This window comes from Puccinia triticina, chromosome 2A (genome assembly GCF_026914185.1).
Source record: "Puccinia triticina chromosome 2A, complete sequence".
Lineage (NCBI taxonomy): Eukaryota > Fungi > Basidiomycota > Pucciniomycetes > Pucciniales > Pucciniaceae > Puccinia > Puccinia triticina.
The window spans coordinates 1271220-1294717 of NC_070559.1; the positions used below are offsets into that span (position 1 = coordinate 1271220).

Here is a 23498-nt window from a genome sequence, read left to right on the forward strand (position 1 = left end):
AGCTAATTTTTTCCCAATCAGTTTCATCTTAGTACGCTTGTTCTCTCCATACAAGGGCACTACTTCTTCAAAACTTCTTGTTGGAGATCTGCTCTTGCTATCTGTATTTAAAATACTTCCTTCCTTGTTGTCAGTTAACTTGGAATTGCTAACAATAACTTTTATATCATTATTCTCCCTAGATATAAATTTACATCAAGAAAGGGATTTTATAAATGAATTCCTGAATTAGCATCAGTCATTCTTTTCTAGCAAAAAGGAATGCTTCAACACACTTTTCCATTTGACCAAAGATCTGTTTTCCATCATTATTTTCAACACTTTTGTGCTCAGCTATGCTATCAATTACTGGGTAATATTCTGGATCAATAAACAGAGTTGGGGTTCTTCCTTTCAAATTTGCCACTCGACTATCTTTTAGAATGATCATGTTTTGATGGATAGCTTTTAATGTAGGAATATATGGGGAAAAAAATGACTTCCGGACTTGCAAATAATACTCCCCTGAATCTGATGTGTTCCTTTGCCATTGGGAAACAGCGGCTTTCACATTTTTTTCAAGATATTGGAACTCCTATTTCATCTGATTTATCATAACTGACCAATGATAGAAGCTGGTGTCAATTGCTGCTGGAGGGAAGCTGTTGTATGGAAACAGGGTGTCTTAGTACTTACTTTCTCTTTCTTGCTGAGACTCTGGAAGCTCTGGCACTATTGTGAATTTTTTGAGGAGGGTTTCTATTCATTTTATTGGCTACTTTCATGGATGATAAATTTGTGGCTAGAACTCACATTTTCTTTTAAATGGAGTGCTCTTTATTGGGTCCAGAACTCTTTTAATGTATTCTTGGGGGGTTTCTTTATCTTCAGAGTTGGTAAGAGTCTCTGAATTTTGTTGGGAATGCAACATATCATGTTGGGAGTTATTGATGGTGGCTTCTATGGGGAAAATGGGGAATGTGTGTTAGGTCTATTGGTTGGGGAGCCCACAAATGACAAGAGGAAGAGAACAGAGAACATACTCCCATCAACCAGTTTTTGGTTTGTTACCTTCTCTGTCTCTGACATCAAACATTCCACTGGTGTTGATGCAACACCTTGCAAGCAGCACACTGTAAGTAAGAGGATAAGTTGAGTGTACATTGGGTGAAGAATCATTGCATATGACAATTGGATATATGTATCTAATGGGTTTTTTCATGTGACGGCAAGTGGCAGAGGATGAAGCTCAAGAACGCTGGCCTCAAATTGGTGGGTAAAACAGAGAAGCAGCTGTTTTATCATCTGGCGCCATGCCTTGGGTACCAACACAAAACCAGACATGAAGCACTTTGCTGAATTGCGTAAATTGAGATATAGTTGGAGACAGGCATAATGCAGATGATTGTATCATCCTGCTCCCCCGCCCTCACCACCCTGGATCATATGTATCTACAATTACATGCCTGCCTAAGCTGTAACGAGATGACGTATCAAACTGTTTGATTTCAGTTGACGGCAAAACAGCTTGCAACAAGGTGAAATAATGTCAACCCTTGACACCCGTGCGACCAAACTCAGCTGACTGCTGTACTCAAAACTTGAGAGAGAAAAAAAAAAAAATCCATTGGAGTGCCAGAATCCCGGCTAATGAACAAACCATGACTGGGCATAGAAAGTGTTTGTTGGATTAATTATTATTACTTCTTGCCAGGATTGATAGAGACAGGTCCAAGCAATAACTCTTCCAAAGCTTTTCGAAGCAGACAAGGATCGACGGTTTTCCGGCTCCTCCGCATGCCTTCTCCGACCAACTTGGCGATGATCTGCGGATGCCCATTCTTAATCAACTGGACCTCTTTCAGCATCTCCGAGGTGATTTGTTGGGCTAATATCTGGGCGGTCGATTCATCATCCGGTTGGATTTTTGGGGTCGATCGTTTTTTGAGGTGGTCACCAAGTGAGACTGCCGGAGTTTTGACCGCTTCACATAAGATCTCACGTGCCATCGGTCCTGAACAAATACGAGCAAAGCATCAGACTCCATTGATCCTTGTATCCTGATCAAATTAAGCTGGACTTACTGAGTAGTGTGCCCTTTGATACGCTTCCGACGAGCTTGCCGAACTCTGCTGGGCATATTGGACAGTCGACAAACCTTAATCCAGCTTGAGCCAGCAGTCCCAACAACTCGTGGACGATCCTGAAGTACGGGTGGAGGGGAAGGGATGGCAAAAAGGGGGGCAGTCAGTTGGTGAGAGACAGGTCGGCGGCCCTGTAGATGAAACCAGTCTTTGCAGAAACTACAAACCAGTTGGCCATGGTTTTCCCCTCAACTTTTGAGGCGCTCGCGTCCATTGCAGCTTCAAAGTATCGCACGCCACAGCCTACGTCGGCCAGATGGTCAATCCTTTCGGAACCTATCGCCATCAAAATGTCGGCTGTGGTTTTACTGAGCCCATAAGATTCTTGAAGCCGATGTATCATGGCATGGGGAAGCTCGGGTACCAAGCGTTGCAGACGATCTAAAATTGTCTTCAAAGTTTGTTTGCAGTACATGAGTGAATGAAAGCAAAAAGAAGACTGGAAGATGTATTGGGAAAGTTACTGACCGACGGGAAAATGATCGGAGGTATATCAGGGTCCGGAAGATATCTGTAATCGGTCTGAGTCTCTTTATCTCGCAACCTGAAGGTTCGCCGTTGAGCGACATCAAACCCTCGGGTTTCCATTTCGATCCTCTCCCCTTTGGCCAACAGGCCCACCTGCCTCGAGATCTCATAATCTGCCCGCCCCGAGATTTTAAAAATTTGTTGGTATGGATGCCGGCTAGATGAAGGAGCTGTAATGCGGAGGGAACCTTCATTTACCAATTGCGTGCTCAATGTGCCCAAATCCATTCACATTTTTTACTTCACATCGAGACCCTTGGATCGAGCTCTCCGGCAAACTGACCGACACGTTCAGGTCGCACCGCAATGATCCCTGTAAGATTCTATGTTAATCACCCCTGGCACTTCAATGCGGAATGGGAATACAAGGACATACTCACCTGCTCCATATTCCCTTTGGTTACTCCAGCAAATCTCAAAATTGATTGCAGTTTTCGCACGAAGATCGAAGCCTCCTTTGCTGTGCTAATGTGATCCAGTATGAATGCAACATGCGTGACTGATATTGGAGGCTGTTTACGAACCGGAGATCTGGGCCTGTAACGATTTCAATCAAGGCCGCCCCGCTTCGATTCAAATCGATCAACGTTTGGTCAGGGGATAGCGGATCGGTGGATGACTTTCCCGTGTCCTAAAACAGACGAAAGCAGTGTTCATTGTTCATCCGATGCAGGAAGATAGACGTACTGTAACTCACCTGTTCTAATTGAAGCTGGGTGATTCCTACTTGGAAAGATCGATCAGCCCCATCATCAGGAGTGATGAGAACTTTCCCCCCTGACGCAATTGGAGCTACAAACGAGATTACAAGGTTAGCAGTTAGTAGCGAAGAAGACCAATGAAACAGTGAAACTGACAGTAATGTTGTGTGATCTGATAGCCAGCCGGAAGGTCTGGGTAGAAATAGTGTTTTCGGTCAAAGCTGGTCTTCGGATTGATTTTGCATTCAAGTGCTAAGGAAGCAACCAAGGCCAGTCTGAGACAGTCTGAAGACAAAACCTGAATATGAATGTAGAAATTAGTAGTTGGTTCAACGAGGCGGAAAAGAAGGTAAGCAAGAAGTACTAACAGGTTGTGTGCCGGGAGTCGCCGCATCGAACAAGGCAACATTGGTATTGCTGTCCTGGTCTGGGGAAGGCGGATTGGCTGGAAGGACAACACCAAAACAAAGAAGTCAGTCCGGAATGGAAAGCATCGCCGCGCGGGCCCGATCGACCTTCAAACACGCACCTTTTCGAGGCACACTAACCTGAAGAAAACAGCTTGGAGTCGCTCGCTAGTTGGACATGCAGTTCGAGACCGATGGCAGGTGAAGGGTTCGCGGCGGGGCGAGCCAGCTGGGCGCCCAGCCGAATCGCAGCACTGGATGTCGACGCCATCGCGCGACCGTGACTGCCGACGGGCCGGCGTTCCGAGCCCAGCGCCGCCCGTCTACACGAACCCGTCGGACTCAAGGAGAGGGGTTGGACTCGAGGACGGGCCATTCGCGGCTTGCTTCGGAAACGACCGAGCGAAGTCTTGAGCATCCTGCGGTGCCACCGGCGGCAGAATTGCGGCCGACGAGGTGGTGGAAAGTCGGAGAAGTGTGAAAGAAAGCTGGGTGTATCAGCTGTAGACTTGAATGCGCCCGTGCGGCAGGCTGGCTCCACGGTGGGCTCGTGCGGGTGCCGCCGGGCGGCCCCGGTGCTCAGGTCGGAACGGGTGCCAATCGGGAGAACTTCTCTCATCTCCGTCAAGTGCATCCGCTCAACAGCAGCACCGCCCCCTTGTCTCTCCTGCATGCCCATGGCGTCACCCGCCGGGATGTCGTGGCCGCCTGGGTTTTTTTTTTGGGAGGCATGCCGTGTCTGTGAGCGGTCAACAGTAAAGGACCGCGGCTGGGCCCACAGCTTGCATGGACACTTCGGCAGAGAGCAGGCCCGGGCGGCGGCGGACGGTCACATGATATTCTGTCTGCAAGACGCGGACCCAGCGCATCCACAGACTGCCAGGAATAAGGCCTGGCTTGTTCGTGCGACGCTGTGGGCACCCTAATTACGCGCCCTCTTTCTCCTCACCAACACTCTTCAGTTAGTCTACTCCGAACATCATGAACACTCCTCATTTAAACCCCTATGGCGACGGCCCTGTCGGCCGGAAACGGCACGGCAATCTGAGCCTGAACTGCAGCCGGGAGGTGCGCACTCAACTCCCTACTCTACCCCACGCACATCTTTAACGTCCTCGTTCCTTGTTCCTGCCACAGGCTTGCGACCATAAGGCTGCCAAACGCGACTGTAAGTGATCTGTGTCTTTGGTGCCGCCTGTTCATCTGTTGAGCTTTGAATTGTTTTTCACTTTATAGATATGACTTCTCACATGTTATGCACCCATTAAAAGCTGTGTTGCAGGCTACAAAATGGAGTTACTTCATGCACAGTTCTTGAAATGGCTGTGTGATAATACTGATGAGATTGACTGGTCTTCTCAAGGAACAGGTGGAGGAGCAATCTCCCACCCAAAATTTAAATTGAATAAAGGTATTACCTAGTCAAGTAAGTCTAGATATACAATGATTCTGGGATCTCTACTGATCAGCTAGGAAGCGGTAGAACACAGTAGATACTAATTCAGCCAGTCAAACCTTTTATTACATAATCACTGATGGATGTTGTGAAACATTGGGGCTTTCACAACACTCATACAAGCTACACCACCTCAACATTTTTGGTTGGCTACTTTTTCTTTTAATCCATCTATCCTATCTTGAAGAAACTCAATCCTGTATTCTATTCTTCTGTGATCGTAAAATCTGTTCTCTTTCTCACTATCAAGGATATTTTGAATGGCTTGTTTATGTTCCAAGAAAATTTGGTCAACATGTTTTGATATGAGGTCCAATTCTTCCAGCTGTTTCATTGGTGATCCTTTGTTGCATGATGGAAACAATTCAACAACCAACGGAAATTGATTGCTTTGACCAAACTTGACCTCTGTTTAGATTTGAATGTTATCTAATTGTCCATGAACTTTACTGCTTTCAGCCATCAGAGCATACTCCTTTTCATAATCTTGTGCAAAGAGTAATTCAATTAACTCTGGATAGTTTTCCTTGAAAAATCTGATCACTTGAAAGACAAGTGATATTTCATCATGACATTCTCTATATTTTTCATAGGTCAGGTCATCAATCTTATCAAAAAATGCATATAACAATTTCAGCTTTGTTTTCAGCTCCTCAAATCCATGTAATTTTTCCCTTGGTGCAATTTTCATTCTTTCTAATAAACTAAACACTTCACTATCCTCAAAAATGTTTTGATCAAAGTGATCCATCAACATATCTTCCAAACTTACATCCATCTTGACTGCAGAGTCTTCATGGTACCTCCTGAAAATCTGATTCATTAGATGGAATGTGAACATTCTTTGTTGCCATGGTTGAAGAACTTTGAAAGATGTGTGATTGTAAAAAGATAATCAAATTTGTCAGTATGAAGTGCAACTCTTATATTTGATATTTAAAGATGAGCTACCTGAAAGCATCTCTCTTTCTGGTGATGCATACCACCCATTCAAAAAATTCTTGTAATCTTTCAAGTAAGAACATATGATACAGCTGCGGAGCATATTTTCAACAGCTTTCTCTAAGATCTCATTTGTAAATAAAGAGACAAAATCATCCTGAGTAATCAAATGATTCCTGTACATGAAGTGAATTGTTCGAAATCCAAGCCCAGGAATTGTTAATTCTGGCCAATAATAATAGGGTGGGTAATCCTTGGTGATGCTCTGCTTTATCATATCCAGGGTCTGGTCAGCTATTTTTTTTCCAATCATTTTCATAATTGTACGTTTGTTCTCCCCATACAATGGCACTACTTCTTCAAAACTTCTTGTTGGAGATCTGCTTTTGCTATCTGTACTCAAAGTATTTTCTGCCTTGTTGTCAGTTGACTTTGAATTGCTAGCAATGAATTCTATATCATTATTCTCCCTAGATATAAATTTACATCAAGAAAGGGATTTTATAAATGAATTCCTGAATTAGCATCAGTCATTCTTTTCTAGCAAAAAGGAATGCTTCAACACACTTTTCCATTTGACCAAAGATCTGTTTTCCATCATTATTTTCAACACTTTTGTGCTCAGCTATGCTATCAATTACTGGGTAATATTCTGGATCAATAAACAGAGTTGGGGTTCTTCCTTTCAAATTTGCCACTCGACTATCTTTTAGAATGATCATGTTTTTGATGGATAGCTTTTAATGTGGGAATATATGGGGAAAAAAATGACTTCTGGACTTGCAAATAATACTCCCCTGAATCTGATGTGTTCCTTTGCCATTGGGAAACAGCGGCTTTCACATTTTTTTCAAGATATTGGAACTCCTCTTTCATCTGATTTATCATAACTGACCAATGATAGAAGCTGGTGTCAATTGCTGCTGGAGGGAAGCTGTTGTATGGAAACAGGGAGTCTTAGTACTTACTTTCTCTTTCTTGCTGAGACTCTGGAAGCTCTGGCACTATTGTGAAGTTTTTGAGGAGGGTTTCTATTCATTTTTTTGGCTACTTTCATGGATGATAAATTTGTGGCTAGAACTCACATTTTCTTTTAAATGGAGTGCTCTTTATTGGGTCCAGAACTCTTTTGATGTATTCTTGTGGGCTTTCTTTATCTCCAGAGTTGGTAAGAGCCTCTGAATTTTTCTCAACATGCAACATATCATGTTGGGAATTACTGATGGTTGCTTCTATGGGGAATATGGGGAATGTGTGTTAGGTCTATTGGTTGGGGAGCACACAAATGACAAGAAGAAGAGAACATACTCTCATCAACCAGTTTTTGGTTTGTTACCTTCTCTGTCTCTGACATCAAGCATTCCACTGGTGTTGATGCAACACCTTGCAAGCAGCACACTGTAAGTAAGAGGATAAGTTGAGTGTACATTGGGTGAAGAATCATTGCATATGTCAATTGGATATATGTATCTAATGGGTTTTTTCAAGTGATGTTAATTTAGGAAGATGAAAACTGGTCTTTCTTTCATATCCAAGCTGCCATGCCTACTGTAGGAATGAGACTTTCCCTGTAAGGGCCGCGCTGGCAACAGACAGGTGTACCAGTACTGCAGATGATTGTATTATCCTGTTTCCTTGCCCTCCCCACCCTGGATCACAATGTAACGGTACATGCCTGCCTAAGCTGTAACGAGATGATGTATCAAGCTGGTTGGTTTGAGTCAATGGCAAAACAGGTTGCAACGAGGTGAAATAATGTCAACCCTTGAGACCCGTGTGACCACAGCCAGTTGACTGCTGTACTCAAAACTTGAGAGAGAAAAAAAAATCCATTGGAGTCCCAGAATCTGAGCTTATGAACAAGCCATGACTGGGCATAGAAATTGTTTGCTGTGTGGATTATTGTTACTTCTTGTGAGGATTGGCAGAGACAGGACCAAGCAACAAACCCCCCAAAGCTTGTTGAAGCAGACAAGGATCGACAGATTTCCGACTCCTTTGCATGCCTTTGCAACCAACTTGGAGCTGGGCACCCAACCAAGTCGCAGCACTGGATGTCTACCTAGCCTAACTAAGGCCCCAATTATAAACAAGTTTTGGGATAATATTGGGATTATTTTCAAATAAGTTTGAAAGATCTTTTTGCTAACTTTTTCGGAATTGAAAATCTCAAAACAACCCAAACCACCTCGGGGAGGTGGTTTGGGGAAAACTGGATTGCCAATACTGTTTTGAATGTGATTACAGCTCAGCATGCAGATGCCCGCCATACACCTGACCAGTACTTCCCCCCGCCAAAGGCCACGCAATATGTACTCGCGCAAGATACAGCCATCAAGGCTGATTTGCAAGTAATTGCAAAACGGACACCATGGATGGATAGCCAGGATGCAAGCACATCTATTGATGCCCGGGACCTCATATGTAGCTTGCAGAATGAGCGAGCTACAGGCTCTCGCAGTTGAACCAGTATGTTGCGTGCAAGAATCAGCCTTCAAGGCTGATTCAGGGGTATCTATTGACTAAGGAGAGTTGGCAGACATTGGTGGCCAGTTGTCCCCCCAAGGTCTTGTGAAGGCTTCTGCCATCGCTGCCATTGTCTTGGCGCATGCAAGACGGACAACTGTCCAACGGAGCAACCTTTGGTATTGGAGGCTTACGTTCAGTTGCGCCAGAAACTCATCCAGCATGGTGGTGGGTTTATAATTTACAGTTGGTTTGAAACAGGTTGGAAACAGTTTTGGCCCCTGTATCTGCACCATTAAGATAATTTTTTTTGATTTCAAACTTATTTGGAAACAATCCCAATATTATCCCAAAACTTGTTTATAATTGGGCCCTAAGCCTCTCAAACGGAGGGGGGGGGGACCCCCACGTCCTGAAGGGACTCTCCGTAGGAGAGGCTTATGACTTATGTCATACTTTTGGCCTGAGATTTTGGGGCTTTTGTGGCTTTTTATGCCCTTTTTTCCTTTCATCCTCCACACAGCAAAAACTGACAAGCCTCTGCTGAAGCCCTGAAGGGTCAATATAGCTGACCATCTTGGCTTCATATCCATGTCCTCATAATGAGGATTGGATGCATGAGCTGGATTGGCCAAGGCATATTGACCAGAGCTTGGAGAGCTAGGATCCTGTGGAATTGAATTGAATGAACATACTGTTTTCCAAGGTCAGTTCAATCCACACATGTCATACAGCCCAGAATACCCTAAAAACCATAAGTGTGGAGGGTCATGGGAGGAGAACGCTTGGCCTTCCAGACACGTGTGTAGTGGCAAAAGATAAGGAAGAGTGAGACGAGTTTCATGATCTAAAGGGCATGCCTGGGGCCCTTTGGGAACAGGGTTGAAATTTGAATGGCACAAAACACCCACCAGAAGGCCTCAAACCCTCAGGCCAAAAAGTGGACATTAGTCCCAAGTCCCTCCTTCGGAGGTCGCGCTTCGCGCGAGGGCGCCAGCCCAGGCTGTACCAGGGCCCTCCGAAGTGGGGGACTTGTGTTAAGTTAGGATGTCTACGGCCCGGCGGTCCGATCCCAGCGCCGCCCGTCTACACGAACCCGTCGGACTCGAGCAGAGGGGGTGGACTCGAGGACGGGCCATCCGCGGCTTGCTTCGGAAACGACCGAGCGAAGTCTGGAGCATCGTGCGCTGCCACCGGCGGCAGAGTCGTGGTCGACGAGGTGGTGGAGTCGTGTACATAACAGAAAGGTGTTCACCGGGCATCCCCGGGAGCCCGTGCGGACTCCACGGTCCGCCGCGGGAGGTGATCGGCCCGGCGGCTGGCGCCGGTGCTCCGCCCGGAACGGATGCCCATCTCCGTCGAGTGCATCCGCTCAACAGCAGCACCACCCCCTTGTCTCTCCTGCATGCTCACCCGCCGGGACGTCGTGGCCGCTTGGGGTTTTGTTCTGGCGGGCAGGCCGTGTCTGTGGATCCAGCAGTCGGGCCCACTTGCATGGACACGTCGGCAGAGAGCAGGCCCGGGGGCCGGCGGACGGTCACGTGATATTCTGTTTTTTAAGACGCGGACCCGTCCAGTCAGAGTGTGTGTACTAATCTCAGCTCCAACTGGCTCGGTTTTTTTGTTCGTGCGCCGGCTGGTCCAATTGCGATGGCCTCAAAAATTGTGTCGAGAGACAGACAGGCCTGACTGGCCGGCTCAGCGGCTCCGAAGCGATGGCTGGTCTGATCCAGCGCATCCACAGACTGCCAGGACTCGTGCTTATAAGGCCTGGCTTGCTCGTGCGACGCTGTGGGCTCCCTAATAATCACGCGCACTCTTTCTGCTCACCAACACTCCTCAGGTACTCCACTCCGAACACCAGCACTCCTAATTTACACCCCTATGGCTCTCGTGTGCAAGTGGGACAAGCCCGTCTGCCGGCGCACGTTCCCCACCGCCGAGGTAAGCGTCATCCCCCATCCTGCCCACGCTCGGCGCGCTGATCGTCTTTCCTCTCTCCGGTTGCAGGAACTGTTCAACCATCTTTGCGACGGCCATGTCGGCCGGAAACGGCACGGCAATCTGAGCCTGAACTGCAGCTGGGAGGTACGCACTCCACACCCCCTACTCTACCCCGCTCGGATCTCTAACGTCCTCTTTCCTTGTTCCTGCCACAGGCCTGCGACCATAAGGCTGCCAAACGCGACCGTAAGTGATCTGTGTGTTTGGTGCCGCCCGTTCATCTGTTGAGCTTTGGATTGTTTTTCGCTGTCTAGATATGACTTCTCACATGATGGGTAAGACACTACGCTCTGTGAAGTTTGTCAGCTTTTTTCGAGGCGCTGACCCTTTTGAATTCATCTAGTGCACTGTCCCCTGCAGACCAATGTATGCGGGGTAAGTGATGCTCCCCTCCGCCGAGAAGTGGATGTATTTAAATATGTTGCTGACAGTGTTGCGGGTGGCCTAACAGATCTGCAGCAAGACATTCAAGCGTTCGTACGACCTCCGCAAGCACGAGATCACCCATACGGCGGCCCACCACCAGGCGCACGGCCGCTCGCGGGCGACGGTCTACCAGGACGTGGACATCTCGCTGGGGGTCTCGGCGCTCGACCGCTCGACGCCCGTCAACCACTCGCGCGTGTACAGCTGTCCCCGCGAACACTCGGTCGACTCGCTGAGCGCGGCCAAGCTGGCGGCGCCCGGGGCGGCCCGGCGCGGAAGCTCGGTGCCCGGGGCGAAGGCCAAGCCCTACCTCCGCCCGGGCTCGTCCACCCCCTTCGCCGGACACTCCTCGCGCGAGTTCTTCCGGCACGAGCCTGCCCAGTTCCCGGCAGGGGGGTATGAGCAGATCGGCTGGTCTGCGCGAGGAGGGGCAGTCTCCCGGCAGAAATCAGCAGGAGCGTATGGCGGGGGGACGGTGTATGGCTCGGCGTATGGCGGGAGCGCGGCGCTGGACTGCCAGCCGCTGGTGTATCCGCCCAGCTGCTCGTCCTTCAGCCCCTACCGCAGCTTCGCCGGTCTGGTGGACCCGTACCCGCTGCTGGCCGAGCAGCCGCCCGGCCTGGGCGAGTTCCGGAGCTTCTCGACGCCGCCGGCCGAGCAGCAAGCCTACCAGCATGCGACCAACTTCGCGCCCTCCGCCGCGGGTGCCGGCCAGCAGCAGCTGTACATCGAGACGGACGGCTATGGCCAGCCGGCCTGGCAGACCGGCCTCCACGCGTCCGCTTCCGAGCCCAGCGTGCTCTTCCCCGCCTCTTCCGACGCCGCCGGCGCGGGCCCGCTCGGCTGGCCCAGCAGCACCCGCTCGGCCATGGCCGACTGCGACCCGCTCGGCCTCAACCACATCCTCAGCGAGATCCGGCTGCTCATCGACGACGACGACCGCCTCGGGCCGGCGTTTGTGGACTACACCGCCTTCGGGCCGCTCGACCATCTCTACCTGGACTCGCACCTGTTTTCTTCTCCTTCTCAAAACCCTGTTTAAGCTTTCCCCTCTCCTTTGTTGTGTGTATGTATCTATGTATTTATTTATTTTGCTTTGGGTACAATTTTAAGCTCGAGACTCCTAAACATGGTGTATGTAATTCCGATGGTCGTAAACACATACAGCGCGATTGTCAGATAGCGGCTAAGTGCATACAGGAAGAAAAAAAAAAAAAAAGGAGAAAAGCAGCGAGGGTGTGCCTGGGTGGAGAGGGTGAGCTGCTGCCGGGAAACCATCACCACCACCACGATGGCCTCCCATCACCCCCACCCCCACTACGCACACCGAACACTGCCCCAGCAGCAGCAGCAGCAACAACAGCAACTGCCCCCACCCCCAGCACCAACAACAACAACAACAACAACCACAGCCAGCCACATCAACAACAACAACACCATCCAAGCAAACAACGCAAACACAACCAGCAGACTCCCAGAGCTCTTCGACTGTCTCAAGCAGGAGTTCGACACCATCCAAGCAGAATCACTCTCCCTCAAGTCCCAGACACACGAATTCGAATCCCACAGTCAGTCCACCCACCCCCACCATAGCACACACCATACTCACCCCCTGCTTCCACCCCAGTCAGCGCATGCACAACCGACCTCAGCCATCTGCGCGAACAGCTCTACCATCTCGAGCGGGAACACACCAAGCTCAAAACACAGTAAGCTGGCCCCCACAACAGAACTAGCCCATCCAGACTGCTGACAAACAAACAAACAAAAAAGCTATGAGGAAGAGCTCCGCAGACTCCACCTCGAGCTCGAACAGCGCTCGGCTCAGCAGCCCCCCAACAGCCAGCTGCCCCACGACCCCCGCCCCCCGCCCAACCTGCCCCAGGCGAACAACAACGCCGGATTCCCCTCCGCCCAGCAATCCACCATACCCGGCTCACACGCCCAGCAGCAACAGCAGCAAGCCCAGCAGCAAGCCCAGCAGCAAGCCCATCATCAGCAGCAGCAGCAGCAGCAGCAGCAGCAACAGCAGCAGCAACAGCAGCAGCAACAACAACAGCAGCAGCAGCAGGGCTTCAGCGCCAACCCCTCCCTCCACCACGACCGGCCTGCCTTCCAACGCGACTGCGACCCCAACTATACCAACGGCCTCGGCCCTCGCAACTCCACCGACACCAGCATCCCCGACCATCCCCCCAAACGGCTCCGCACCGACCAGCGCGACCGCCCCGCCGATCCCGACCTCGACCCGCGCAACAGCATCAACAGCGGCCCCGCCCCGATGGCCCACAACCCCGCCCTCGCCATCTCGCCCTCCCCCGTCCTGCCCCATCCGCCCGGCCGGGGCGCCCCGGACGCGAAGAACAAAATCAAACCGAACGATCGTGCGTTTCTCTTCCTCCTGTCTCTACACACACAGGCTGACGCTGCTGGAGAGCAGCCCAACACCCCAAACTGTCCAACCCGCCCCCCCACCCGTACGCCAGCGCCTACCATCCGCGCCCCGACCTCCACATCCCCGGCCCGCCCTCCCAGCAGCAGCACCACCACGCCGGCGGAGCCCCGCCCGCCGCCCTCCAGCCCCAGCCCCAGCCCCCGCCCCCGAATACCAACGTCCTCCTCGACCTCGACCCGGATACCTTGCCCAGTAACATGAAGAAAGAGGGCGTCGATTGGATGACCATGTTCAACCCCAAGGTCAAGAAGGTCCTCGACGTCGGCCTCGTCCATACCCTCGTCCACGACAGGTACGCCCCTCTCTCTCTCCTCCACACTCGTCCGGACCGCTCACATCCTTTTCTCTTCAGCGTCGTCTGCTGTGTCAAGTTCTCCCCCGACGGAACTATCCTCGCTACCGGATGCAACCGGTATACGTCGCTCTACAACACCCGCACCGGGTCCAAGATATGGTCAGTCGCCATCCTCGCCCCCTCTTCTCCCAGCGCACCCCACGTCGACTGACTGTTTTTTTTTTCTGGTTTCGCAGTCAACTGTTGGACGATGCGCACGGCACCCAAGTCGCCGACAATTATATCCGCAGTGCGTCGTTTAGTCCGGACGGCAAGCTGCTAGCCACAGGGTCGGAAGACCGGATCATCAGGGTGAGTGGGAGTGTTTGTCTTGCGATGTGGCAGGAGGAACGCTTATATTGGCGGACAGATATGGGATGTGGGGCAGAAGCGGATAGTGAACCGGTTTCAGGGGCACAAGTCGGAGATCTATTCTCTGGCCTTCTCGCCGGATGGCCGGATGTTAGTGTCGGGCTCGGGGGACAAGACGGCGCGGATATGGGACATGACGCTAGGCAGCTGTCTGTTCCATCTGATGATCGAGGAGACGGGGGGAGCGAGCGACGGGAGCGCGGTGGATGCGGGGGTGACGTCGGTGTGTGTGTCGCCGGACGGCTCGCTGCTTGCGGCGGGCTCGCTGGACACGGTGGTGCGGCTGTGGGACACGTCGAACGGGCTCCTGCTCGACAAGCTCAAGGGCCACAACGACTCGGTCTACTCCGTCGCCTTCTCCCCCGACGGCAAGTTCCTCGTCTCCGGCAGCCTCGACAAGACCCTCAAGCTCTGGGACCTCGCCACCCTCAATCGCGACGGCAACCCCCCCTTCAACGCCGCCCTCACCGTCAAGAAAGAAGACCCCGCCGTCGGGGCCCCCTCCGCTACCGCCGCCTCCTCGGCTTCCTCAACCGCCGCCCTCGCCGGGACCGTCGAGCGCGGCGAGAACGGGGAGAAGATCACAAGCGACCGCGGCTTCGACCCCTCCCGTCCCTCAACCTCCTGCACCACCACGCTCACCGGCCACAAAGTATGTCTCCCCCCCCCACATCCCAAAGCCTCTCTTTTTTTTTTTTTTTACTGAGTCGCGCCTCGGACCTAGGACTACGTCTTGTCGGTCGCCGTGTCGCCCGACGGCGAGTGGATCATGTCCGGCTCGAAGGACCGCGGCGTGCAGTTCTGGGACCCCAAGACGGCGATGGCCCAGTTCATGCTCCAAGGCCACAAGAACTCCGGTCCGTCTCCCGCTCTCTTCCTCTCTCCCCCGTGTGTGTGTGTGTGCTTACGGCGGATGGTGGGCCAGTTATCTCGATCGCCGTGTCCGACTCCGGCGGCCTGCTGGCCACCGGATCCGGCGATTGGCACGCCAGGATCTGGTCCTACGAGCGCATCGCCAAGAAGTAATCCCCCCCCTTCTCCCCCCGTCCCGCCAAAACCTCTGAAACCCTTCTGCTTTTTTGTTTTTTTGTTTTCTTGTGACGCGAGGACGGGATGGCCGGCCGGACGCTTCTCCTTCTGAGCCCGCCGCCGCGCTCCGACGTCTTGCTTCTGTTCCTGTAGACAACAAAAAAGGAGAAGCACGGACTCGAAATGAAAAAAAATGGGTGTATATATATATCTCGACTGGTTCCGCGTCCTTGTGCGGCTGTCCCTTTCCCCGGCTTGCTCCACACACCCTCCGCCTCGTCCACGCCCCCCTCTTGACCCCCGGAGCGGCGCAAACGGCACACACAGCCCACCCAGTCTGCGCGTCCTTGTCTTTCTCCGGCGCGGCTGGATCCTTGCACTGCTCTCTGCTCTCTCTCTCTTCCTGCCCCCGCGCTCTCTCTCTCTTGGTCCTGATCCGCTCTGTTACGCTTTGTTTTCTGTGCGCCGTCGTGATTGGGCTATCGATATATATGAATATATGTGTGGGAGCGGCGCCGCGTCTGCGCGTCGGCCGCCACACTGGATGGCGGTGCGCTCGTCACGTCCACCCGTCGTCGTCGGTCGTGCATGGGCGCTGTGTGTGCAGGGGCGCTTGGGCCGCTTGGTGAGAGGCTCTGTGATAAGGTTCCGATCCGGTGCCCCGGGTTCGGGTATTGCCTTCCCGAGATCCGAACCCGGCGTATCCGGACCCGACACCGGGTACCCGGCGGATATCCCCAAAAATTGTGATTTCGAGGCTCTGAGGTGTGTTTGGTGGGAATCTGAGCTCTTCTGCGTGAATTAGCGCTTGACCATTGCTTCCACGACCCAGAAATGGCCCCCAAACGCGCCGCTAGTGACTCTGCACCCATTGAGATCGATTCAGCCTCGGAAGACGAACCAACAACGCGGCCAGTTGATGCTGAACCCAAAGCTTCCGGCAAGAAAAGCTGGGTTTGGCAATATTTCAAGATGACTACCACGAACGATGCGTCTTTCAACGTGTGCCAGGTCAACAAGACTCCCGGAGGTAGAGACTTATGCCTTAAAAAGCTTGCCGTCAACGGGAAGGGATCAACCAAAAGTATGATCAATCACTTGGACCGCTGCCATAAAATACACGAAGGAAAATCGGATACCGGTGCAATCACGAAGTTCTTGAAAAAAGGGAAATTACCAACGAAACTCAACCGCGACTCCTTGACTGCCACAGTTGCCCGCTTTTTCATCAACTGTAACATTCCTTATATTGTTATCAAAGACGAGGAATTTTGCAAGCTCCTTTGACTCTGCAACCCAGAAACAAAAAATCTTATTTGTACTGCAGACACATTGGCTTTGTTCATTCAGCTAACCTTTCAACAGGGACAACAAGTCCTCTGCGAACAGCTCCGCGGAATCAAGTCCCAAATCAGCCTAACCTGCAACACCTGGACGTCCCCTAGCAACCAATCAATCCTAGGAGTAACAGCACACTGGATTGACAAGAATTTTTCTCTTTGGTCAATTGTCTTAGCTGCTCGGATTGTTGATGGAACTCACGCTGGAGTTAATCTAGGAAAGCACTTAATAGAGGTGCTGAAGTCTTTTGACATTACCAATAAGGTATTCTGTATCACAGCCGACAATGCGACAAACAACAGCACAATGAGCTCCTATATATCGACTCAAATTCAGTTCAATAGTCAAAATTGTATGCTTGGTTGTATGGCGCATGTGATCAACCTCGCCGCGCAAGCAGGAATAAAATCTCTCTCCCAACCACCGCCACCACCACCCGAAGTTCCGCAGGGACTATCAAGCATCCTCAATGATGAACCAGTGGCAGATCCGATAGAATTCAAAAGCGTTGTTTCTCGAATCAGCAGCCTCACAACCTTCTTAAAGCGCTCCCCTCAAAAAAAAGCTGCATTCTTAGACATCACTATTTGCTTGATGGGGAAAAAATTATTGATGATTGATGATGTAGCGACCCGATGGAATTCAACGTTTCACATGCTCAGGAGGGCATATAGTCTTTGAGCTTGTATTGCGGAATTTTGCGAAGCCCACAACTTGAGTGAGAAGTACGACCTTACACCAGGGGAATGGGATAAAGTCAAGCTACTCTGTAATTTCTTGGAGCCTCTTGAAGAAGCAACAGATACAATCTCGCCCGAAAAAACTCCGACTTTGGTCCTTGCAGCACCGGTATACATTTGTTTGATGGAAAAGCTTACAGAGGTACGACTCTTTTCAATCTCGTCTAAGCTTGTATCAGTATTAATAATCATTGTACTTGTCAAACTTTTCCTAACGTATAGGCTTCTAAGAAATATGGCGCTCAGGGACTGATTCCGGCCGCACAAGATATGCTCGACAAGCTGAAGGGATATTTCAATTCAGCAATCAACAAACCTGTTTATCTATGCTCAACTTTGCTTGACCCACGCATCAAGATGGACATCCTTTCTCCAGAAGTCCTTGCAATGATGACTCGCAGCAGGAAATCAATTATCGACAACTTTCGGAGTGAAGCCGAGAAGTACATGAATAACAGATACAACAAAGACCACATAACAGACGAACCTTCCAAAACAGCGCCTAAGAACACATTGAAGTCTAGCCTTTTCAAAAAAAAGAAACGAAAGATGTCGTCGCTGGATGAAGAGGTCGATTACTATCTGAGCTCTGAATGCGAAGAGGAATCTTGCGATCCTCTAGTCTTCTGGAAAACGCACTCCAAACAGTTTCCAACCCTTGCGACAATGGCTCGAACATACCTCTCGGTACCTGCATCCAGTGCTCCAACCGAGAGAGCTTTCTCTGCCGGTTGATACATCCAGGACTATACACGAAATCGGATGAAAGTCGAAACTCTTGAGTCCCTGATCTGTCTAAAAGACTGGCTAGCTGAAGCCATCATCGATGTCGATACCATCAAATTACCAACTTTGTAGCTTTTTTTCTTTCATATATCAGTTGTCTTTGCAAACAAAGTAGTCAAAAAGTCCTCTCTTTTGAGAGGTTCCGCTGCCATGTTGCAGCAGAGGATTGAAGGCGAACAATGTCTCTCCTCTGCCCCTCTCCTAAGTATACAGAAATACCCGACCGGATACCGGGTATCTCTGGACCCATCCCGTGACCCGACCCGACCCGGTATCCGGTCGGGTATCACCGGATCATCGGGGTCCGGATCGGAACCTTACTCTGTGAGGACGGGTCCAGGACCTACCGACAGATGCTTCGTCCACCTGTCTGCAACGGGAGGCAGCGAGAAGGTGTGGACATGTGGGCCAGAGGCAGGCAGGGCGGCTTCGCCGTGATGCTGGGACGAGAGACCGGGGACACACGGATATGCCCGTCCGGCGTCCCCTTCCAGGCTCGGCCACGTGTCCCCCCCGCCTCATTCACGCACCGGGAGGCGCTCTCTCTGGCTGTGCAAGCGCCGCCCACTGTCTGTCTCTCAAGGACGCACAGGGCCGTCACGGCGTGTGCGGCTGCGTCTGGCCGCTGGAGAGGTCGTTGTACCATCGACCCCGGCGTCCTCAGGATACGCCGAGGCGGAAATGCGTAGCACCACTCGCTCCTTGCCACGCCGGGGCAGGGGCTCTTCTGGGAGCCGGGCAACACACTCACGGGACGTGGTGGTCTGCGCGAGCCAGCATTCTAGCTTACCCTTCAACTCTTCGCCGGGCGCGTGCTTGAGGTCTTTCGGGAATGGATCTCGAGCTGCGCCTGGCATCCTGAGGAAGCGGCGAGATGGACGGAGTGGAGATGGGGATGAAGGAGCGAGCTGGGGACGGCCAAGGGGATGGCGAAATGGGCCTGGCGGTCCTCCAGAAAGAAAGTCAGACGTCGGGTGGCTTTTTGTTGCTTTGCTCAGGTCACCGGATTTCTGATCGGTAAACACAGGTCGAGAAGACCGCTTGGTCACAGAGACCAAAACTTTCTACATTTATGTACATATATTTACAGAACACGATGCGACGCTTTGATATATGTGTATGTACTTGTGCATTCCTATCAAATTCTTACTACGAGGGTTGTTTAGAACTTTCAAAATAAGAAGGGGGCAAAGCAATGCTGATGAGTCCGCGCGTTGAGGATGGGAATGAAGAACAAAAATACGAGGACGGATGGTAAACACAGGCGCAGATGAGACATAAAAGAAGAAGAAAAGAAAAATGAAAGCGCGAAGCTGCGGGTGGATGATTGATGCTAGCAGTCTGCGTTGGAACTGGACCACGGCACGGCGATGTGACGGGGGATCATGACTGGTGCTTCATGGATTCCGGGGAGCTGGTCAGCAGTCTTTGTTCCAGTGACATCAACCTGGAGCGGTAATCATCCCCATTCACGTAGCCGCCGCATAGCCTCCTCGACCCTTGGAAGCCTGAGCGCCCATGCAGCACTCGATGGTTATCGAAAACTGTTGGCGCGCAAACGCCATATCCAGTTTGCAGGGAGAACAGAGCGATCAATGAGTTATGTTGACATTCCAAGCATGGTTTGAGGTTAGTAGAAGGTGAGTTGTACTCAACTCAAGGCTTGACCCATTCTCATCTGAGTCCACAATTCCATCCGATCGCTCTTGATAATCTTCTCCCATTCTCTGATAGCGAGATAGAGTTGTTTGACTTCAGGGCCCGAGCGCGCGACGAGGGGCAGCCGGTCGTCGGAGTTCCAGCGGATGATGGTGAGTTCGCCGGTGCGGGGATGGTGGGAGAGGACGGGCTGGGGCAGGAGGGGCCGGAAGGCAACGTGTGCGCCGCCGGAGGCGTGGCTGTCGATCGGGACCTCGGACAGGACTCGGTACGCCTCCGGATGCTCCCGGCGCAGCTTCGCCGCCGCCGCAAAGCCGTCAACCAGTAGCGACTTGCCGCCCTCGTGTGAGGTGGATGGAGACAGCAGATGGAACAGCTGCAGCCCGGCCGGCTAAACCTCATCCAAAATCCATCATCTCGTGAGCTTTGCACGATCCGTGTCGGAGGCCTTGTGGGGATGGTGATGACTTACGTCGGAAAAGTACGTCGTGTCGGTGTGTGCGCCGAGTGGCAAGTTGGTATATGCTGTGTCTCCGTGCTCCATGTCGGCGGTAAACTGATGGTCCGAAATCAGCTAGTCAGTCAACGCGCCTGTCAAGGGTAGAGCTTGGAAGCAAATGAACGTCGCCTTACGTCCCAAAAAGCACCGTAGTGGGTTTCCCGGATAAAGGCTCTTGGGGTGGGTGGAGCGATCAGCCAAGGCAACTCCACGGTGTTATATTATTACGTCATCCGCTTACATTTTTTTCAACAGCTCCTTCGTAGCTTCCGGGGTCGGGGGGACATCATCCACTAAACAAAAGCCGTATTTGTCCTGTGATGCAGGCCAAAGATTAAGCGCATGGATGAGATCGGGCGAAGATCCACGCGATAAGGGTAGGTACACTGACGATCTTGCGGAGCCATTCGAGGACGTAGAAATCGCCTTTCCAGGTCAATTCGTCTGTGGAAAAGATGTCGTTGAAGCTGACGCTCGGCATGCAATTGATGATCGTATTGTCCCATAAGTACTTCGTCTTGCGCACTTGGGTGGCCGACGGGTGTCTGGCCGGACTGAGAGGCGGGTCGTATGAGTGTTGCAGCAAGAAGGAGAGCCTGATGAAGCTCCTGTGTCCATCTGGCCCTGCAGTTCCGGATAGCAGTCACATTAGCACGCTTCTGTCCTCTGTTTTGGCGGTGGAATGACAGGGTTTCGGGTGGCGTATTTTAGGACGGTTGCCCATGGGTGAGCCTTGGAATGGAGGCTCACACGTTAATGAAAACCCCTCAGCTTCCAAGTCCACCCGAGTAGGTTGGATATCCAAAGGAATCTGGGGTGGACATAATAAATATTATCATTCAGAGCGTCTTGGTTAGTATCGGTGCATACTGACTTCGCCCTCAGAGAGGGCACGGCACTGCAAGCTACAGTTTATGTTGTGAATGCGTGTTGATGGGTCGATCGGGGGCTCGCTAGGACTTACTTGGTAGGTGTCTAGCTGACGCTGTTTAGTGTGCGGGTGGAAACATTTCTCACACCGGCAGTTATCGCGAAGCCAGATGTGATCACTGTGTTGGTTGAGAGGTTCAGAGCGGCAGAGGATGGTAAGATTAGGCTTTGTCTTGTCTTATACGCAACACGGTAAAGACCGCCGCTGGGGGGTGGAGATATTCTATGCAAATGTAAATAAGTTTGTTCACCGACAATTTGCTAGAGCGGCCCTTGCCGAACTCAACCAAGAGCCCCAGATGGTCAGACTGGTAATTAACGGTCCTCCTGATGCCTGCCGACTGGGCAACTGGTCGTTCCTGCGGAGGCCGGATGGTCGAGGCGGAGGTGAGGCTCAAGGCTCTATGAGATGCAGCCTTGCTGGGGCCGGGGCCAGCTGTTTTCGGATCGCCCGGATACCTTGAAGATCTGAGAATGTCCAGCTGAGAAGATCGACAGCGTGGAGTTGGCTGGGCTGCCCGGAGCGGTGGTGCGAGTGATGTCATGGTTGCGTGACAAGGTTTGGGCTGTGGCCGCCAGCCGGCAGTCGCCATCCGACTCGGCAGCCTCGAGATCGACTGGGAGAGACTCAACAGTGACTGAACCATCTCCAAAAGTTTAACGATAATGTGTATGGAGAGGGATGTATGCTACGGGAGTATGTACGTAAAAAGTCGGCCAGCGGCTCTGCTTGTTTCGAACGCCAATATTTAAAGCGGAGAGCTGAGGGTTGCTGACCTGGAGAAGGACTGTGGCTGCCGCTGCTACTTCCCTGCCCGTCTCTGTTGGGGCAAGAAGAGGTCTGTTAATTTAAGGTGCTTAGGCTGGAATCAGGAATGGATGCCGGTGGGAAAGAAGTCAAAGCAAGCGCGCAAAAAGTAAAAAAGATATCTGTTTATGTAAATGGAAACAGCTGCCTGAAAGCGCGAAAATAGCGAACAGGCACGAGAACAATTAGCAGACGGAGGGAATGTTCTTGGGCCGTGCGGATGGTGGCTGGGTGCGGATGGACAGCACTGAGCAGGCTGGGTCGGTCGTCTTTCGATGCCGAGTAACCAAGGCGATGTAGATATTTGTACACGAGTATGGCCCATATGAGCGCTGGTGCTCCTCCACTTGGGAGAATGAGCTTGCGGGCACTGGTCCATCGAGCAGACAGCTTCAGCCTCGGCTGCTCCGAATCTCACCTCCAAATCATTCGACCATGCCGGCCGCTGCCAAGAGTACATAGCCGCTGTCATGGCCTCGGATCAGACCCCACTCCGAGGGCTTCGTCAACCTCCCAGCTTGTACTGCCAGTCACACCATGACTCCAGGCCTCTCTGCGTACAATGTTGGTAAATTGTATGCATCCCGTCCACATGGTCCAGGCGGCAGTGGCCATGGTCTGCTTGTTGTTCAATAATCAATTTTCTTTCTGAGAAAGCTGGAAACACTTCAGTATGTGTCCCGCGTGGGATATCCGGTAGATAATCCGGGATATCTCGCGAGGGACCGCGGATCAAGCCAGATATCTGAAACCCGAGGTTCCGAAACCTGCGGATATGAGCGGATGATATTCCTGGAAGGATGCAGAGGCGCAGCGGAATAGACACACGCACACCTAGGGGGTTTTCCCCCCAGTTCCTCTTGATATTCAGGCCATGCGCCAGTTTCCTCTCACCCTACAAGAGAGAGCATGCCTTGCAAGGGCACCTCCAACAGAAACACAAGGACAAACAACCCCTGCTTGCAGACAAACAATCCCTTAACACCGCGGAGCGAATCAACAAGGCCGTGGCGCCAATACCGCGCCGCCGTATTCTTCAGCCGCCAAGACGCCACATCGACCCCGATTTGCGCCACCATGGTGTACAGGTGACTCGTGGCGATGTGGCGCCCCCACCGTGCCCGCCTGGGCGCCAGCCAAGGGCGGCCCCGAGGCCCGAGCGAGACCCTCGAGTTCTCAGGCCCCTCAAAATCATGACCTGGCTGAGGGGCCAAGAGAGAGATGAAGAGCTGGCCCCTAGAAACCATGTACCATTGTACCCGCCACGCACCCACACAGCGGTGTGGGACTTCTCACATGGGAGAATAGAGCTGGCAAGGGAAATGTATAACTACACTAGTACTAATGTAAGCTACACTAAGGATGCTGATATAAGAGCTGCCTTCCTGACTAATACTGCTGGGGATGAGTGTAACACTAAGAAAATAAAGGAAGGTGTGGCTTTTCTACTATAATCTTAGACTTACTAGTACTATTAGCTGACTAATTGTAC

General features: G+C 51.7%; 4 protein-coding genes across 4 annotated transcripts; 1 reads left to right on the forward strand and 3 right to left on the reverse strand.

Moving 5' to 3' along the window:
* Window positions 1–1679: 1679 nt before the first annotated feature.
* Window positions 1680–4438, reverse strand: PtA15_2A140 (uncharacterized protein; the record flags this gene model as incomplete). The annotated part of the gene is made up of 11 exons (XM_053166131.1): window positions 1680–1993; window positions 2064–2182; window positions 2291–2514; window positions 2592–2764; window positions 2850–2964; window positions 3032–3065; window positions 3176–3282; window positions 3349–3443; window positions 3509–3650; window positions 3721–3797; window positions 3901–4438. 11 exons carry the CDS (start codon window positions 4436–4438, stop codon window positions 1680–1682), a joined length of 1938 nt encoding a protein of 645 aa, XP_053017383.1.
* Window positions 4439–9674: 5236 nt separating this feature from the next.
* On the reverse strand, window positions 9675–9991 carry PtA15_2A141 (uncharacterized protein; the record flags this gene model as incomplete). The annotated part of the gene is made up of 2 exons (XM_053166132.1): window positions 9675–9810; window positions 9879–9991. 2 exons carry the CDS (start codon window positions 9989–9991, stop codon window positions 9675–9677), a joined length of 249 nt encoding a protein of 82 aa, XP_053017384.1.
* A 516-nt stretch (window positions 9992–10507) lies between these two features.
* PtA15_2A142 (uncharacterized protein) lies at window positions 10508–15240 on the forward strand (the record flags this gene model as incomplete). Its single annotated transcript, XM_053166133.1, has 14 exons — window positions 10508–10567; window positions 10634–10711; window positions 10783–10813; window positions 10882–10902; window positions 10971–11002; window positions 11079–11207; window positions 13313–13437; window positions 13540–13800; window positions 13861–13962; window positions 14040–14154; window positions 14213–14683; window positions 14783–14866; window positions 14939–15071; window positions 15140–15240. The coding sequence occupies 14 exons, from the start codon at window positions 10508–10510 to the stop codon at window positions 15238–15240; spliced, it is 1743 nt and encodes a 580-aa protein (XP_053017385.1).
* A 4253-nt stretch (window positions 15241–19493) lies between these two features.
* Window positions 19494–21845, reverse strand: PtA15_2A143 (uncharacterized protein; the record flags this gene model as incomplete). Its single annotated transcript, XM_053166134.1, has 9 exons — window positions 19494–19654; window positions 19767–20160; window positions 20242–20325; window positions 20403–20442; window positions 20510–20583; window positions 20660–20892; window positions 21019–21079; window positions 21233–21317; window positions 21454–21845. 9 exons carry the CDS (start codon window positions 21843–21845, stop codon window positions 19494–19496), a joined length of 1524 nt encoding a protein of 507 aa, XP_053017386.1.
* Between the last annotated feature and the right edge of the window lie 1653 nt (window positions 21846–23498).